At 37.5% G+C, this 18,265-nt stretch overlaps 1 protein-coding gene across 38 annotated transcripts in view; it reads right to left on the bottom strand.

The window, feature by feature from the left end:
* dlg2 (discs, large homolog 2 (Drosophila)) overlaps positions 1-18,265 on the bottom strand; it is a 277,202-nt gene that overhangs the window by 68,437 nt on the left and 190,500 nt on the right. For 31 of the 38 annotated variants that reach the window (XM_073874328.1, XM_073874330.1, XM_073874341.1 and 28 more), the window contains 6 exons: positions 15,595-15,645; positions 13,197-13,321; positions 9,154-9,323; positions 5,520-5,656; positions 4,995-5,139; positions 3,012-3,177 (listed from right to left, as the gene is read on the bottom strand). In XM_073874328.1, the coding sequence (XP_073730429.1) occupies positions 3,012-3,177; positions 4,995-5,139; positions 5,520-5,656; positions 9,154-9,323; positions 13,197-13,321; positions 15,595-15,645 (794 nt within the window). The remainder of the gene's footprint in view (positions 1-3,011; positions 3,178-4,994; positions 5,140-5,519; positions 5,657-9,153; positions 9,324-13,196; positions 13,322-15,594; positions 15,646-18,265) is intronic. The other 7 variants (XM_073874332.1, XM_073874343.1, XM_073874345.1 and 4 more) reach the window with 1 other exon arrangement.

The following is an 18,265-nucleotide window of genomic DNA, read 5'->3' as shown; positions in this document are numbered from 1 at the left end:
TAAGTTTTGTTTGTCTGATTATTCTTACTTGTTGTTTCCGGCCGGTTTCGGTGCATGATATACCTCACGACCAAACGTTAGCCATTGGTTATGGCAGATCCTGAGTGACTCTGGGCAGATCCAATAATTTTAAACTTCAACAGAGGACCCTCCTTAACAGAAGTAATGCTTTGCAATGGAGCGTGGCAAGACTCTCTGTACAAATGAAATATATGTACGAGAGTCTGGTTGGACCAGGCTAGACCAAAACCACATTTCAGAAAATTTTATTTGAAGTGTAACTTTCTATTACTATTTATTTTGAGCCGAGTCCCATTCGTTTGCATGGAGAGGGCGGGGTTTATGACTTGTACTATAGCCAGCCACCAGGGGGCGGGAAACCGGATGTGAATTAGAGGTCTTCTCGGGTCCAAAGAAATGTACCTGACCCGAAATGCCCGAATCACTGAATACCCGAACCTAACATGCATAAATATTTTTTTAAAGAAAGACCCTGAGAAAATTAGACCTGAGTCTGACCCGAACCAGTGGCATTTTTTTTAACCCGACTGGACACGAATATAATCGGCCCTGACATGTGAGCAGTCCGCAGCCCCGCATGCAGGAGTCAGACAGAAAAAAACCCCGCTGGGCTCGCAATCAATTTGTCGAGCTGCTCCATTTGTTTTACTATTGTTATCTGAAGACGAAACCCATAACCACAAAAATATACATTAAAATTGACTGACGTGTCTGTCTCAAGGAAAATTTACCTATTGCCAGCCACACAATGTCGCAAGCACTCTTGGCAAACAGAGGAGAGGTATGAAAAGGACATTGACGCACACACGCAAGAGAGTTCGGGTCCCTTCGGCAAAAACACATTCATTTTAAATTACCTGAGACCAAAAGCCGCTAATATTATACCCGACCCGAGGCACACGTGAAACTTTTAGACCCGAACCTGATCGGGTTGGACCTCGGGTTTTCCGATCTAAGTGGACCCGTGAAGACCTCTAACGTGAATAGACAAAGAGAGAGAGCATCTGAATCGCTAACTTAGGGGTGTGCGGTGTGCTGCTTTTGGGCTTCCAGGGACACTTTTTAGGCTGTAACTAAACTTATGACTACAGATGAAAGCGGCATCTTTAAAGATTGTAATAAACATTGCATCTTCTTTGACGTAGGACGTAAGATGTTATATGACGTTGTAGTAGTGGTTTCTTAGGGGAATCCTTTTAATCCATTCAGGTTGTAGCGGTATATAAAGTTTAAAGAGACATTTTGCGTCAAAAACTGCCTACTTTAATTCTATATAGTTGGTGAGAAGCTGTAGGCAAGGTGAGTATATGTCCAAATTCACAGTATTCGAAAAACAGTAGGCAAAAGTACCCAGATGACCTACTACTTCTGGCAAGGTCATGAATTGTTCGTTCAATGGAAACTTTACTATCCTGTGAGCCCCTGGGAAATTAAATTGTGGTTGTTTAAAGGAACAGTATGTAAGAAATTTATATCAATTAATCATAAAATGGCCCTGATATGTCACTAGACATTAAGAAATCATTTTCATTTCAAATACTTAAATCACTGACAAAAGTGGTCTGGCCAGGATATTGTCATTTAAAAAGTGGGAGTTGCAGCCCTCAACTGATGTTTATGTTGTCATTTTGTGTATTGGCCACCAGTTTTGTGATTGCAGTACCAGTTTTAGCCACAATCCTACATACTGTTCCTTTAACGTCATTCCAGTTAAAAACGAACTTCTTGCTATGAAGACGTATGTCACGTGATGTATCAACATGGCGGATGTACTATGTCCCAATTCATTCATACTTTCCATATACATGTTTAAACAGTCAATGAGTAGGTACTTCATCTAATTCAGTACGTACTGTCACAGTATGTGATTTCGGATGCAGGGACGGTGTCATGACAACAGCAGCTTTCCCGTGAGTGCCAGGGGTTTCAACACAGGCAACAGACAAGCGGAGAATGCTGCTTATTTTTCCCAGATTTTGGTAACTCATTTAATTAACTTGGTGTTTAATTCAAATTTGAATGGGTTGTTCATAACATAAACTTTTTTTTACGTATTACACAGACTTTAATATATCTATGTGAATTTCTTGTCTGTTTTCTTTTTGTTCACTTATTTATTTATAGCAAGTAAACATCCTTTAATCATTACGGTTGAGCCTTCTGTGTTCTAAATAAAATGAAGACTCTACGTTTGCAACAACACTTCTCTTGTGGAGGCTTATTGTAATGCTGGTAAGCATGTGCTATGGCTAAAGGCCAATAAGGCCAGTGAAACCTAATGCCGACACATAACAGCCCTATACTACTTAAATAAACTCTCATACTGATGCTTACAGCCTCATTACAACCGCAGGTTACATAAACAAGCCAGCAAAAAGAAACTCAAACAGGTTAACAACATTGAATATTTCAGTGTGCTCAAGATCTAAAAATGTAGTCCAATTCTGAATTGTCTTACTTTTTAGAAGTCCCAGAACTCCTTTGATTCGGTTCTGACTGTGCGCTTTAGTTTTAACAATAAATCTTTTTCCAGAAAGCTCCAGGAAAGATGCTTAGTATTCACATCACTCTTAGGGTGTGTTGCAGTGAACCAAACACATCCCCAGCCCTGCGGTCCTAAACATATGCTCACTCTCAAAATACAGCCCTAATGCACAAACAACTTCACACCGCCTGCACACTGACATCATCACCGATTACAGTCGCACGGGTTTATACCAATAGTGCTTGCCTCAGCACGTCCACTCAGATTGTATAAATACACTAAAGAACGAATACAAGACATTCATAACAAACATTTTAACAAGACCATGTAAAAAACAAGACGGGGGAATCAGGCAGGGGAAACAAATCCCAAAACAATCCCATCACCAGGCACGATGATGTTCTTCGATTGTCTTTCGGATTTTCCACAGGACACACGGAGGGGAGAGGGGGCTACACACAGTCTACCTGTGGGCAGTGGCATCTGGAAAGAGGGAGGAAATTACCGTAGGAAGGAAAAACCATCCAACCTGTTTATGTCCTCTTCCCCCAGCAAATGCTTGGGCAGGGGGGAATATCGGCCGGGGGAGATGGGCGGAAGACTGGACTTATATTCCAGAGTGCCGTTATTACCGGGGGAAGAGATATGATTTTCCATTGCGGGTGAGAATGCTGAAGGGAGAGAGAGAGAGAAATATTAGCCAATACTACAACATCGCTAATCTTAACGTGCCACAAATGCTTTCAACAATCAACATATCCAATAACTCATTCACACTACCATCCTATACATCCCATTTATTTCATATACAACTTTTTATATTTGCCTGTACCTCTCTTTTTTCAGTGACTGTACAGCTGCTTTGATACAATACAAAATTGTGACCCTGCCTTTGAAAACCCAGGTACAGAAAAGTCATGTTTTCTACATAAAATCATCCTTAATAATGTAAAGAATAATTTGTGAAAATATAACCTAGAGGTCTAAAGGGACACTCCACTTTTTTCAAAAATATGCTTATTTTCCAGCTCCCTTAGGGCTCAGTCACACCAAAAGCGCTTATGGCAGTTGCAGGCGCCTTTTTTGAATGATATTCTATGGGCAGGGCGCGTTTGCGCGCTGTTTATGCGCGCCGAGCGCCTTGCGGTTTTCTGCCGCCTGCCGCGCACGCGTTTTTGAAGGAGCGCTGAGAGCGGAGAGGCGCCTGACGTCATTCGCGTCTTCCATTGTCCAATCGAATGAGGGGAGAGGCGGGCCTTACGTTGTGTTGAGGGAAGTTTACAGTTGCTTTGAAGAACCGGACTCCACTCGCTCACTCTCTCCTGCGTGTTTGTGCATCTCTCACCCTCAAACAAGGTCAGAGCAAGCGTCCTCTTTTTAAAGTTTCTGCTAATATGACAGTTAACAGCAAAAGAGCGCTCACGCTTCAATATTTGATTGACAAGACAGCTGACTCGGTGGTTGCTTAGCAATATGAAAAGCCGCGCTGCACTGCTCTTTTTTAAAAAAGGCAGTGCGTCGCGCCTTGCGTTTGCAAGCGGTTAAAGCGCTTTTGGTGTGACTGAGCCCTTACAGTAGATTTAAACATTTGATTTAACAGTTTTGGAATCCATTCAGCTGATCTGCGGGTCTGGCGGTACCACTTTTAGCATAGCTTAGCATAATCCATTGAATCTGATTAGACCATTAGCTTCGCGCTAAAAAATAAACAAAGTTTTGATATTTTTCCTATTTAAAACTTGACTCTTCTGTAGTAACATTGTGTACTAAGACAGACGGAAAATTAAAAGTTGTGATTTTCTAGGCCGATATGGCTAGGAACTATACTCTCATTCTGGCATAATAATCAAGGACTTTGCTGCTGTAACATGGCAATGATATTAGGCAGCCCCTGAAAATAGTGCCCTTGGTAACTTTCAATAGCAGAGGACTATTTTCGGGCAGTGCGTAATATCATTGCGCTTCCTGCAGCCATGTTACGGCAGTAAACTCCTTGATTATTACGCAGAAATGAGAGGATAGTTCCTAGCCATATCGGCCTAGAAAATGGCAACTTTTAATTTTCTGTCGGTCTTAGCACATGATGTAACTACAGAAGAGTCAAGTTTTAAATAGGAAAAATATTGAAACTCTTTGGTTATTTTTGAGCATGATGCTAATGGTCTAATCAGATTCAATGGATTATGCTAAGCTATGCTAAAAGTGGTACCACCAGACCCGCAGATCAGCTGAATGGATTCCAAAACAGTAAGAATCAAATGTTTAACTCTAGGGGAGCTGGAAAATTAGCATATTTTCAAAAAAGTGGAGTGTCCCTTTAATATTGAATGAGTGAGGTCATGTCAAAGATCAGTATTTGATGCTAATAAACTCAGATTATATCACTTTAGCTTGGATTTCACAGACAGGGTGTATAGATATAAACTTAAATTGAATTAACTAAATATGCATTACATAATGGAGAATAAATATAGCAAGAGTAACTCACAGTGTGTGATATCGGGTGGTCCATAGGGGTCTGACAGGTAGACACTAGTGGGTTTCCCAACTTTCAGGTACACCACATCTGATGTGTTCTTCAGTATGGCCACCGCTTCTTCATGGGTCACCTCTTCTAGAGTGTAATTATTCACCTTGGCGAATGAAAGAGAGAGAGAGAGATAATAAGTGGGAGATCTGGGATTACGTAAACATTTACGCTCTAGTGGTCAATGGGGAAGCAGCGCTGCCAAATGTGTCCTGCCAAGTGGATTACACACATCTTGCTAATGAAATTAAAAGAGTTTAACAAGCCCCATGGATCAAAAGCAATGGAGTTTGACACTGATACTAGAAAGAAACTTCGGGAATGTAAGATAGTTACATTATAATGGCAGAGTTTACATTTCTTCAGGTAAATCAATGTGCTGTATGAGTTTTTAGTTGACTCAACAGTATTTTAACATTCCTAGCCCAATTCCAGAGCCTAATATTCAGGTTTTATACAGCCTACCTGTAGATCAATGTGACTTACCATGAGCAGCCTGTCTCCAACCTGTAATCTGCAATCCTTCTGCGCTGCACCCCCATCGATGATTTTAGTCACATAGATGCTGTTATCTCCAGGGATGTGCTGGTTGCCCACACCACCGGCAATACTGAAGCCAAGCCCTGTGGGAGTTTGTGAAAGGACATATCATACTGTTAGATGGATCCCTATAGACCATGTGACAACAAATTCTTCCTTTAATTTTTCTCACCTCATTCCATCAATAGAATACAAAATCCAAACTCTACTGAGACTATATGTGGGTGTTTCTTACCTACATGCAAGAGGATCTCTTTACAGAAATGCAATATAATATACATAAATATATTATCAGTGTATAAAGACCTTACATAATGAACTGTATGTTTTATTATGAGCCACAGTTTCTCTTTGCGTTTCGAAATTGAGGGGTGATCTTTGGACTGAGCTGTTGGTTGCAATTTGCAATCTCACCACTAAATGCTGCTAAAAAACCAACAATGGACCTTTAAAGGGGACATTTCACAAGATTTTTAAAGAAGTAAAATAAATTTTGGTGTCCCCAGAGTGTGTATGTGAAGTTTTGAGCTCAAAATACCATATAGATAATTTATTATAGCATGTTAACATTGAAACTTTGTAGGTGCGAGCAAAAATTTGCCGTTTTTGGGTGTGTCCTTTAAAAAGCAAATGAGCTGACCTCTGCACTAAATGGCAGTGCCTTGGTTGGATAGTGCAGATTAAGGGGTGGTATTATCCCCTTCTGACATCACAAGGGGAATTTCAATGACCTATTTTTTCACATGCTTGCAGAGAATGTTACCAAACTTAAGTTAGTGGGTTGATCTTTTCACATTTTATAGTTTGAGAGAAGCACTGGTGACCCTATTAGAGCACTTAAACATGAAAAATCAGATTTTCATGATACGCTCCCTTTAAAATTGACCATATAATTTGTATAAACCCCTTCAAGGTTTGTAAACATTGAATGACTTTCAGGTGTGCGCGCACAATGGGGTCAAACTGTTCATACCATTTAGGCTTTCTAGTGTAATCTAACAGGGCTGAAAAATGATGACGTGCCTGAAATGAAGTGAGCACTACAAACACAAGCCTCTTTGATCTTTGCATTGTCCCAGTCTGCACGTTTAATTGCTTGCAGCCACAGATGTTGTATTTTTTGTTTTTGAGATTCTTCATGAATCCCGAAAAACTTAACGGCAGACTAGGTGCGATTTTCAAAGCCCACGAAGCAAATAGGAATTTTTGACGATACCGAATAATACGCAACTCAATCTGCTGTAATGACTTTTCTGACCCCGACATGCGCAGTGGGAACCGCCTGTGACGTGAACTGTGAAGGGGTCTATAGAATGTATTTTTTAACCTAAGAGCCATAAATCCACCAAAACAAAACAGTCTAATAAATCTTAAAAATCTAACAATTTAAAAATTTCTCGGATGTTAAATTAAAATGTAGCTATAACAAATGTGCTTTTTAAGGAGTACTCTGAGGGCCAAAAGTGCTTAGTGTAAGAAAAAAAACTCATTTACTACAAACGGCTCTAAAACAAACAATCTTTTAGAGCAAAAATATGCACTTTCATGCAATGTTACCTACTTAGCAGTCCCCTAGAGAAGAACATAAGTGTTGTAGAGTGTGTTAATGGTGTTTCGGAGCGGGTATGTCACCCGAAGCTCTTCTTCCAAATTTGTGCGAATGCTGCTGTGTGTGTGCGCATGTATGTGCTTTCCTCTCTCCATGCTGAATAATACATCAAAGTGGCAAGTGTTTCTCACCATATAACTGTGTTTAATGCTCCACCCAAACAACAAGCAAACAGAACAGAATAACCAAAGCAAACAACACAATTTTGTTATCTTTCTGACTCCATTGTCAAATGCTGTTTTGCTTTGCTACAATATTTCACATTTTGTGCTTGTATGACCAGTGCTGGCGAAAGTATCTTTTAAAAGCAGTGTTGGGGGTAACGCATTACAAGTAACGTGCATTACGTAATAATATTACTTTTCTGAAGTAACGAGTAAAGTAAAGCATTACTTTTAAATGTACACATTAATATTTGAGTTACTTTTTCAAAAAAGTAATGCAAGTTACTTTTTTAGTTTAATTAATTAGATAAAAAAATGATGTACTGAATTAAACTAAACGTAGTCACATTATGCACTCTATGCGTACACGCCTGTGTGGGAACAGTTTGAGTCAGAAACTGAGATGGCAGACCAGAGCTCACCATTTTTGTGATGAAATATGCAATTTATGAATGCAGAACTTTTCAGTCATAAAAAACACCTGCAAGGCCTGAAAGAGATCAATCCTCCGCCAAAAAAAAAACCACAAAAGTAACTAAAAAGTAACGCAAGCATTACTTTCCACGAAAAGTAAATAAGTAACGCAATTAGTTACTTTTTTGGGAGTAACTTATTTTTGTAATGCATTACTTTTAAAAGTAACTTTCTCCAACACTGTTTAAAAGTAAACCCTTTTCTAATATCGCAAGATTTATGAAAAGTTATTAATTAAAGCCAGGTTTGTACATATTTACCAGAGGCTTTAAAACATGAGAAGTGATTTATTTGTATTTGTCAGTAATAAAGAAGTAATGTGTGTTTACTCTATAATTAAAAGCTCACATAACAAACGTTGTTTCTGCGTATCTGATGTTAATCTTAAGTACCTATAGAGTAGTATTACATCCTTCATATCTCCGAAGAGTCTTTAGTTTAATCAGATTTATATAATAGACAGATGAACTCTAGCGATTCTTTCCGAAAACACACGGAAACATTCGGAAGGAGGAGTCACGAGCTGCGGGAGGAGCAAGTCATGAGCCATGCAACACTGTATACAACACTGGATAACTTAAAATTCACTACATGTTCGTGCCATTTACATTATATGCACTTACGCGCATAGATTTCCAACATAACACGGAAGTCTTACTTACCGCATGCAACTCATGACCCAGTTGTGACTTTAAAGAAATCCATCATTAAACAAACATACACCCTGCTACCCCAAATAAACAAACTATATCCATTGTTTCCATAATGCTGGCTTACTTCTCCTTACATCCAAAAACACACTTATTTTTTTGTGCCTATGTTGAGTCTTGATATAAAATGAAGCTGCCGCGTGAAGTGACGCCTGTGACTTCTAACGTTCTCGCTCTTCCACTGAATAAAGTGTGGGCTTGCTTTCCGGGGAAACTGCCCATAAAAGATAAAAGTATATAAAATTGTACGTATATAAAATGATACGTAAGGTCTATGCTACATAAGATGTACCCATGTTCGAAAAAAACTTTCAGAAACTTGTACAAATTATTGGTTGCATTATTGGTTGCATAAAGAATCTTGAAAATCTAAAGAACCTTAGAAAGTTAACCACTTCAGACCCTAAATAAAAATGCTGATCGACTAATCAAAATACGGCACATTGCTTAAACACTAGAAAAATCAGCTCTGAAGAGGTTAAGAAATAAGGCATCGCTGTGAAAACGTTTGGTATAGCACCTTTATTTTTTAGTGTACTCTAGTTTTGTATATTTCTACTGTCATCTTTTGCAAAATATAAACAGCTCAGGTAACAGGTTTCACAGTAACTAAATTTGCAAACCTTTTGGTCCTTTAATAAGTTTGATTTCAGTGATGGTCTCCAGCATCGGTCTCCTCCTGCGCACATAGAGTCGCACGATCGATCCAGCCGCTTTCAATGCCTCGACCGCCTTACTGTGAGACACCTCTGAGACATCTGCGTCATTCACACGCAAAATGCAGTCGTTCACTCTGAGGAGGGAATAAAGAGCCAAAAGTTAGTTCTGAAGTGTCCTGTGTAGAGTTCCAGATCATCAAGACACATCTCCTGGGGCATATTAACACAGACAGCTGAGACCCAGCAAACATAAGCATCCAACACACCCACACACATGCATGCACAACTCTATACAGCTGAATAAAGTTGGGCAACTAAAGTTAGTATGGAGAGAATTACTTCTTAAATCATAAAACACCGTAAAAAAGTGACATGAAGTTAATCTTTAAATGCAACAGGCCTTAATGAAAACAAGAAGAGCAGTAGCACACAAAAGGATCATGTAGACTAAATAATATAATATAATATAATATAATATAATATAATATAATATCATATCATATAATAAACATATTCTGGTCTATAACAATCTATATTATAACATATACATTTTATGGAACAAATTTAATTTAGTACAATGTAATTTAATTAAAGATCATGTCATATCTAAACCAGAGTATTGCTAGCATGCTCCTTGGTTCTAAACCTTTAATTCTTTAAATCAAATAAATTCAGGACATATCAGGACCAAGTTTTGCTTTCAAAGCTCCCAAAGTCAAACAAGGTTAGAGCAGAAAAAGCTGCACGATGTAATTGCTTTTGTAAATGCTGTTCACCTCCAACTCACAATAAATCCATCACAGCGTATTGGCAAACGTTCAAAGTGTCTTAATCTTTTAAATGAGAGAAGGAAGAAAATGGTTGAAAAGGGAGGATAGAGCGAAAGAGATGTTAGAGATTAAAAGCGTGATGGGAGAACCCAAAAGATTGAAGAGGGAATTGACTAATAAGAAAGACATGAATGAATTGGTAGTATTTAGTAAATACAATGCAGGTTGAAATAGCACATGGTGAAGTTCAGTGAATTTATCCTTGCAAGGGGAGGATTGGTAATGCTTTGGCCCTGACAGAGATGACTGAGAAAAAACAAGAAAGAAAACAGCCAAGTCGTGGAGCAGAAAGAGGCTCAAACAGGGCTGTCACACACAGCTGCTGTTCAGAGTGCATGCATATAAAACACAAGATGATCTCCCTCTAATAAAACAACCCTCTAAACCAAAATCTGATGGTCATGACACATCTCAAAAACATCCATCCAGAAATAGAAACTCATTGCTTGTCAATTAATCAGCTTTCTATCTGTTAAACACTGTTAGAGAAATAATTTACAGTGCAAAATTCTGCTTTCATCCAATAGCACAGAAAATTTTATTTGGATACGCACTCTCTTGTGAACGTGCATCTACCGTTACCGGTAACGTGTTATTTTAGTTTGTAATGTTTTAAATATTGATATTTTTTCACAAAATTGCATCGATTGCCCTCAGAAGGCCTTTATTTTAGAGCCATGTTGATTACTCTGTGAAGGATGGATGGACTTTTTAGGCTTCAAATCAGAAGCACTATTTACATTTTATAAAGCTGCCCTGGAACAGCCAGGACATTTTCTAATATAACTCAGATTCTGTTAGTCTGAAAAAACATAATCATATACATCGAGGATTGCCTCAGATTGAGTAAATCATCGGGATATTTAAATTTTTGGGTAAAATATCCCTTAAAGGGGTCATATTATGATATCATTTTTTTTAAAAGGGGCCATGGCATGAAAATCAGACTTTTTCCATGTTTAAGTACTATGATTGGGTCAACCGGGGTTCTATCAACCAAGAAAATGTGAAAAAGATCAACCCAGTAACTTAGTTTTGGTAAACCATTCTCTGCAAGCATGTGAAAAATTAGGTCATTGAAATTTGTCTGTCCTTATGATGTCATAAGGAGCTCTTATAATAATAATACCACCCCTTAATCTGCACTATCCATTCACAGCACTGACATTTAGTGCAGAGAGAAAGAGAGAGAGAGAAAATAATTCACACAACAATTGAGTTTGAATTGTATCAAACCACGATCATTGTGATCAGTCTTTGCACTTCTCCATTGATTTGCATTTAAAAGGACACACGCAAAACGACACATTTTTGCTCACACCTACAAAGTGTCAATTTTAAAATGTTATAATAAATTATCTATATGGTATTTTGAGCTAAAACTTCACATGTGTACTCTGGGGAGACCAAAGGTTTATTTTACGTCTTAAAATATTGTGACATATCCCCTTTAAGATCTAAAATAAGTCTTTGGTGTCCCCAGAGTTCTTATGTGAAGTTTTAGCCTAAAATGACCGACAGATTATTTATTATAGCATGTTAAAATACAAATTTTTTGGATGTTTCCTTTAAAATGCAAATGAGCGGATGAAATGCAAACACTAATCGGAATGATGGTGTTTTGTTGCAATTGAATCTCAATTGTGCTGTCATCTATTTTTTCTCTCTCTCTTTCTTTCTGCGCTAAATGGCGGTGGCATGGTTGGATAGTGCAGATTAAGCGATCTTTGTGCACGTCCACTTCCAGTGGATCGTAATGCCAGTTCTGCTGGTCCAGACTGAACAGAAAAGTTGTTGAGAAAGGTACGTAAAGGAACAATGGTGTTGTAGAAATGTAGTAAAGTAAAAGTACAGATCATTTGTTGCAAAATGTAACGAAGTAAAAGTCAAAATTATGCACTATAGATTCTACTTAAATAAAGTACAAATAAGTGGAAAATTTACTTAAATACAGTAAGAAAGTATTTGTACTTCATTAACTTACATTCCACCACTGCCTAACATCGATGTTAGATACCTAACCTAACTGCGCCGGAAGTGGACATGCACAAAGTTGACAAGTCCTGCCCACGAAACCCGGAAGCGTGATAATCCCCTAATATTGTAATTGGCCTTGCTACCTACCTCACAAAACAGGCGATATCTGAATGACCTAATTTTTCACATGCTTGAAAAAAAATGGCTTACCAGAACAAAGTTACTGGGTTGTTCTTTTTCACGTTTTCTGGGTTGATAAAAGCATGGGGACCCAATTATAGCACTTAAACATGGAAAACGCTATGAACTTTAAAGGGGTCATAGCGTTTTCCATGTTTAAGTGCTATAATTGGGTCCCCATGCTTTTATCAACCCAGAAAACGTGAAAAAACACATACAAAAACGCATGAATTTGGCTATACATTATACAAATTCTTACAAATTATCATATTGTAAAATACGCGTGAATTTGCCTTCAGATTATGTTGGAGACTTGAGCAAAACTCTACATTTTTTAATCTCGCTGCTCAACTACTATATTGCAGATCTAATTTCTGATGTACTTTTTCTATGAAAATGCCTGTAAAGTTTCAAAAAATTATAATGCTTGATAAATCCTAACAAATGCAGGAAACATTGCCTGAATCTTGTCTTATATAAAATGTATAATGCATACATTTTTTATTTCACTGAAGATTGACGTAATCTGAAATTGGTTTGGTCAGCTCTGTTCGCTATATACACACACACTTTACCTCAGACCTTGCAGATGGTAAATTTTTTAAAGTAACTTGCGGTCAGAGTGTGTGGCTGTCAGCACAAAACTCAGGGTAGTTTAGCACTCCGGAGAGACATTAGGATGGTGATGAACAGCCAGTTTCAATCATTTACAGCACAGCGAGATATAGATGAGGAAGGAATGAGGGCGAGAGAGGAAGAAAGAAAGAGAAGAAGTGCTTTATAAAGCAAGAGAAATAAGTTGCTCCTGTCAGGCCCCTGTGTATATATACTCCTTTGTTGGTTTTCGTCTTTGTTAGAGAGTGTGGTTTATGTATTGTTGCCGCAGGCCTTCTCAAAAGTGTATATTTAATGACTTTATTGGTGATATCTACGTCATGGGTGTTGGATTATATCACACTTTTGACAGATGCATTATGTCCAAATACTACTAAGTGTTACTACTAAGAAACACAGACTGACCTGAGCCTGCCGTCTTCTGCCGCTGCTCCACCTGGGATGATTTTCGTAATGAAGATCCCAGGATCATCACCGATGTGAGGGTTATCTGTTCCACCTGCTATACTGAACCCCAATCCAGAATTACCCTGAGAAGAGATATACACAAAAGCACATATGATTTATTGGTCATCAAGGAGGACACTATAGTGATGTCATTTCATGGTTATGTTCCTATATATTTCTTAATGTAAAAAAGTGAAACACATTTAAAAAAGCGTAATGTTATTTTGGTAAGTAGTGCCCTTGATTCTCCATGACTCAACAATTTGGCAAGCCATGTGCCTCGGAGCAATGCAATCTCACTACTCAAAATCTCTCGCAGTTGGGACTAATGCCATATTCAATATTTCTAAAATGTAAACGGACAAAACTTAGTCCCTGCATGTGGCACTTTTTTAAGTGACATTCTCATTTCAGTCTGCAGTGACCTTAAAACATACCAAACACTCTTAGTCCACTCTTAGCACTTATCGGCTCCAGGGTCAGGCAAATCTGTGCTCCTTCTGGTCTATTTGACCTTTGGTACTGTCCATGGTTTGTGTAGTCATGTGGATCCTATTGCAACTGCCAGTATGTCATGTGGTCATACTGACTGTAATGTGCAGCGGAGGCATATACAGTGTCACATAGACAACAGAAGGATTGTGCTGAGAGACGATTGTCTATTGACCAATAACTGGCCTTTATGACAATATTTGGCATGTTTGCAAATTATAGTTTTAAATTATTATTATGCTATTATTAAATCATAGTTTCACATTAACATTCCCATAAAATTGCAGAGTGTCTGGGCATCAATAACGTGAACGGATTAATGGCATCATGTTTAAAGGAAAACACAACCATTTTTCAATATTTTACTATGTTCTTACCTTAACTTAGTTGAATGAATACATACCTATCTTTTTTCAATGCGTGCACTTTTAATCTTTGTACATCGTAGCCACATTCATTCCTATGGCTCCAAACAAAAGTTTTATTTTGGGCCACCATACTTACTCATGCAACTACTCATGTAACATTATTTAAATAGGGAAAACAAGGAATTGTTTGGTGGCTTCTAAATTCATCCCTGTTTGGAGCCATAGGAATGAATGGGGCTAGGCTAAATGCTAACACACTCACGACGGGCTGTACAAAGACTAAAAGTGCACGCATTGATAAAAGATAGGCATGTATTATTTCATCTAAGTTAAGGTAAGAACATAGTAAAATATTGAAAAAAAATATTGGTGTTTTTCCTTTAAGAGGGTTGCAGTCGTGAGAGTAAATCTGCTTCTGTTTTTTGCCCACCAATCCAGTGGCTTGTCATAAATGAGTAAAAAATGAACGAATGAATGAGCAAACTATTGCACCGCTATCGTGTATCGGTGATCTTACAGGCTGATGATAGGACGATCTCACTATGGGGCATATCACGCAACACTTATATACAGTGACTTTGATTTGCCATGTCTTCAATTTATAGTCAATATTATTAACTCATTCCCTGCCAGCCTTCTTTTGAAAAGTTTGTGATTTTCACAAAAGTTTTACAAAATGCCTGAGGAATTTTTTTTTTTTAAATATACACATACAAATATATAATATACAAATATATCAAATCAATGAACAGACCCTCTGCTTTCAAACAAACAAACAAACAAAATGGGGAAAAAACTATCTAAATTTTCTGCTTATAAACTCTTAAATATGGGTATTTTTATTCAAAAATAAAATATTTTTTAGCAAAAAGCTGACATAAATGCATTTTTGTGAAGGAATTTTGTTAGAGATTAGATTCAGAATGATTATCAAACCGTACACGTAATTTTTTGCTTCAGTTTTTTAATAAATTGGTCTAGTGGATAATCGCGGTATTACAAATAACCATAAAAACTCATCAGGAACATGTTTTTTTCATGCAACTGTTTCTCTTAATTGACAAGATAACTCGTCAATGGCGGGGAAAGAGTTAAAGATTTCAATATGAACTTAAACATTTTTCATCAAATTTACTCAATTCCAGATCTAAAATCATTTTGTAGCTCCTTAATCCTTAACGCATTTTCAGAAGAAAGATACCTAAATAAAACTGAGAACTCCATCAAATCTCCTGAACTGCTGGGTCCAATATTTACTCAACATGGCTTAAAACAACCCAGCATTTTTTAAAGTGTGTTTAGTCCATGACAGGCCATTTCCAGTCAAGGGCTAAGAGTTTCTAGCATGAGCTCACATGTCGATCTGTGAGTGTTTGGGTTACCAGGCGGAGGATTTCACATGAGCTTTAAACAGACCATAACTCTGCATAATGCATGTGTAGTTTGTGACGGTGAGACATGCAAATCGAGAGACAGAGAAAAGGAAAGACACTTACCCGTTCTAATGTAATCTCTTCAAACTCATATTCAATTTCCGTCCCATTTACCTATTGGGAAAGAAAAGAAAATCCCATTAGATGTGTTTTATATAATTAGTCATTCAAAAGTCACATGAAATATCTAAAAGCGACACCACACTGACATCCTAAAACTCCAGCTTTCATAACATTTTGTGATAGCTAAAAACAAAATTAAATCTAATGTTATTATTTAAGTGCTGCCATGTACTGTACCTCATCATTTAAAGCCAAATATGCACTTAAAAACATTAGTATTCAGCTTTTCTCTCATACAGTAAACAGTACGTTTTGATCCGACACGATACTGATTTAAATTCACCTCACCGCCCCTGCTGTAATTGACTAAATCTGAGTCCGGACACTAAAATCCATAATCATTTACCTGCTCGTACAACGGAGCGCGTCTCTTGGGCTGAAATTCTGGCTTGGGCAGCTCTTTAGAGATGAATTCATACTGAGCGCACAGCTAGGAACAGTATTGAAAGAAAACTAATCCAATTTCAAGTTGATCTTTAAAAGAGGGTCATCACTGAGTTTGATTGGATGCTTTCATCTTAATTATGCTTTAATAAGCAAATCTAAAGCAATGACCACAGTGTGCTTTAATAAGTACCAAAGAGCTTCCCAGACAGTTATACACACGTCATTTGTTAATGCGTCAGATGGGCCGCAGGGACCTTTTTGCTGATAGGTCAATAAGTCTCTTAATACATACCATTTATGATTAACTAAGACCGGATGTAAAATTGCAAACAAAACATTGTACAATGTCACCTGAATCTATGAAAGACAAGATATGAACTCAATTCGTTTATTAAAATGCTCATTAAACACAATATTTCATAACAAACTTGATATACGGTAAAACGGCCACATTCTGATATCTTTTTCTGCATTGTGTAAAAGCAAAGATATTGGATATAACAAGATTGAGCATTTTTATTACTATAAATAAGGGTCAATGCAATGCTCATGGCCGCTCTGGTGACTGAAGGCCCGCCTTCCAGTTAAAAGAACCAATCATCAATCGAGATGATAACACATTCGTTCTAAGACTGTAGAGATATAAATGCTGTCGCTTCTCAGAGCGACGTGACCTTTCATTTACAGCATCAGATAAATGCCTCCACACTAAACCTGCTTCTCAACATGAGGACCAAACAGGTGTCAAGAGCCCATTAATAATGTCAAATGTCAATATCCCACTTTACATTTGACTGAAAAAATACAAGCATTCCTCTAGTAAATTCTGGTGGTATACTGTACAAGCAGACTAGATACTTTTAGTCATTTGATGCAAAAAATCCCTTTATCTGTTTTCTCTCACATCTAATCATCTCTTCTGCAGGAGTCTGATGCAACTATTCTGTTTTTTTTTCTATTAAATTTTTTTTGATATTAATTAACTTATCAGGGTGTCTGAAAACAAGATCTGCAGTTTCATCCATGCATGAGTGAGAACTTTCCAGAACATTCAGTATCAGGGTAAAAATCACCATAAACACCATCGCTCAGATTGTGTAAGTTAAATAAAAAGTTGGTTCAACTTAAACAAGTAAGATACCTGGTTGCCTTAAAAGGTTGAGTTAAAGTTACAATTTGTAAGATATTAGCAGTAAAATATCCTAAAACCATAAGGCCAGTGTTATATATATATAAACATCTAAACAGTGACATCTTGTTACCGCCTTTATTAACGTAGAAACCACATGACAACCGTGTCGTGGACAAATGTGGAAGTATGCGTCCGTCGGGCTATACTCACGTCTTTATGGTAAATTTGTTGATCTGAACACTTAATTCTGTGCCGTGTTAACACACCATCAAATTGGACTAATACCGTAACATCTATGACTAACAATTTTGTTTTAAACATTACATGAGACCCTACATAATGAAATAAAACAATATCATCAAACGCAACATTTATAAATCTTGATTACTTTACCTCATCAGTTAACATGATTTCTTGTTCCCATCTGATTGATGGCCATCAGCGGTTGAGTAAAAGACAACAAATCCCATAATTTCATGCTGCTATATACTGTAGCGTAATTAAAGGTCACATTCTTTCTAATCCCATTTTTAAACCCAAGTTAGTGTGTAATGTTGCTATAATAGCATAAATAATACCTGTAAATGATAAAGCTCAAAGTTCACTGCCAGGCGATATATTTTCTTTAACAGAATTCGCCTTTCAAAGCCTACAGAAAATGGCCGGTTTGGACTACAGCCCTCTAATTCCTGCTTTAATGACGTCACTAGAACAGTTTTTTGACTAAACTCCGCCCACAAGATTACGTCAGTCGTCAGCTAAGCTAACGAGAAGCTATCAAATCACAGCACACTAAACAAACTACACAATCAGAACTCGTTACGTATTTCTGAAGGAGGGACTTCATAGAACAAGTAAGACAGCAGCCCGTTTTGAGGACAGTGAAAACAGCGCTATACAGATAATTTACACATAATTTACACATGAAACATGAACATATGTTATATTGCCCACTATAAACACAATCAAAGCATCAAAAACACAGAAAGAACGGGACCTTTAATCTACGTCAGTGTTATTGTTTTGATTGTGCGCCCACTAGAGGCGGATACTACAAATTGTATCTTTAATTCAACGTAAAAATATTAGCTT

This window comes from Misgurnus anguillicaudatus, chromosome 12 (genome assembly GCF_027580225.2).
Source record: "Misgurnus anguillicaudatus chromosome 12, ASM2758022v2, whole genome shotgun sequence".
NCBI classification, from domain to species: domain Eukaryota; kingdom Metazoa; phylum Chordata; class Actinopteri; order Cypriniformes; family Cobitidae; genus Misgurnus; species Misgurnus anguillicaudatus.
Note: the sequence above shows the minus strand (reverse complement) of the source record. Positions and strands in the feature narration are given on the sequence as shown.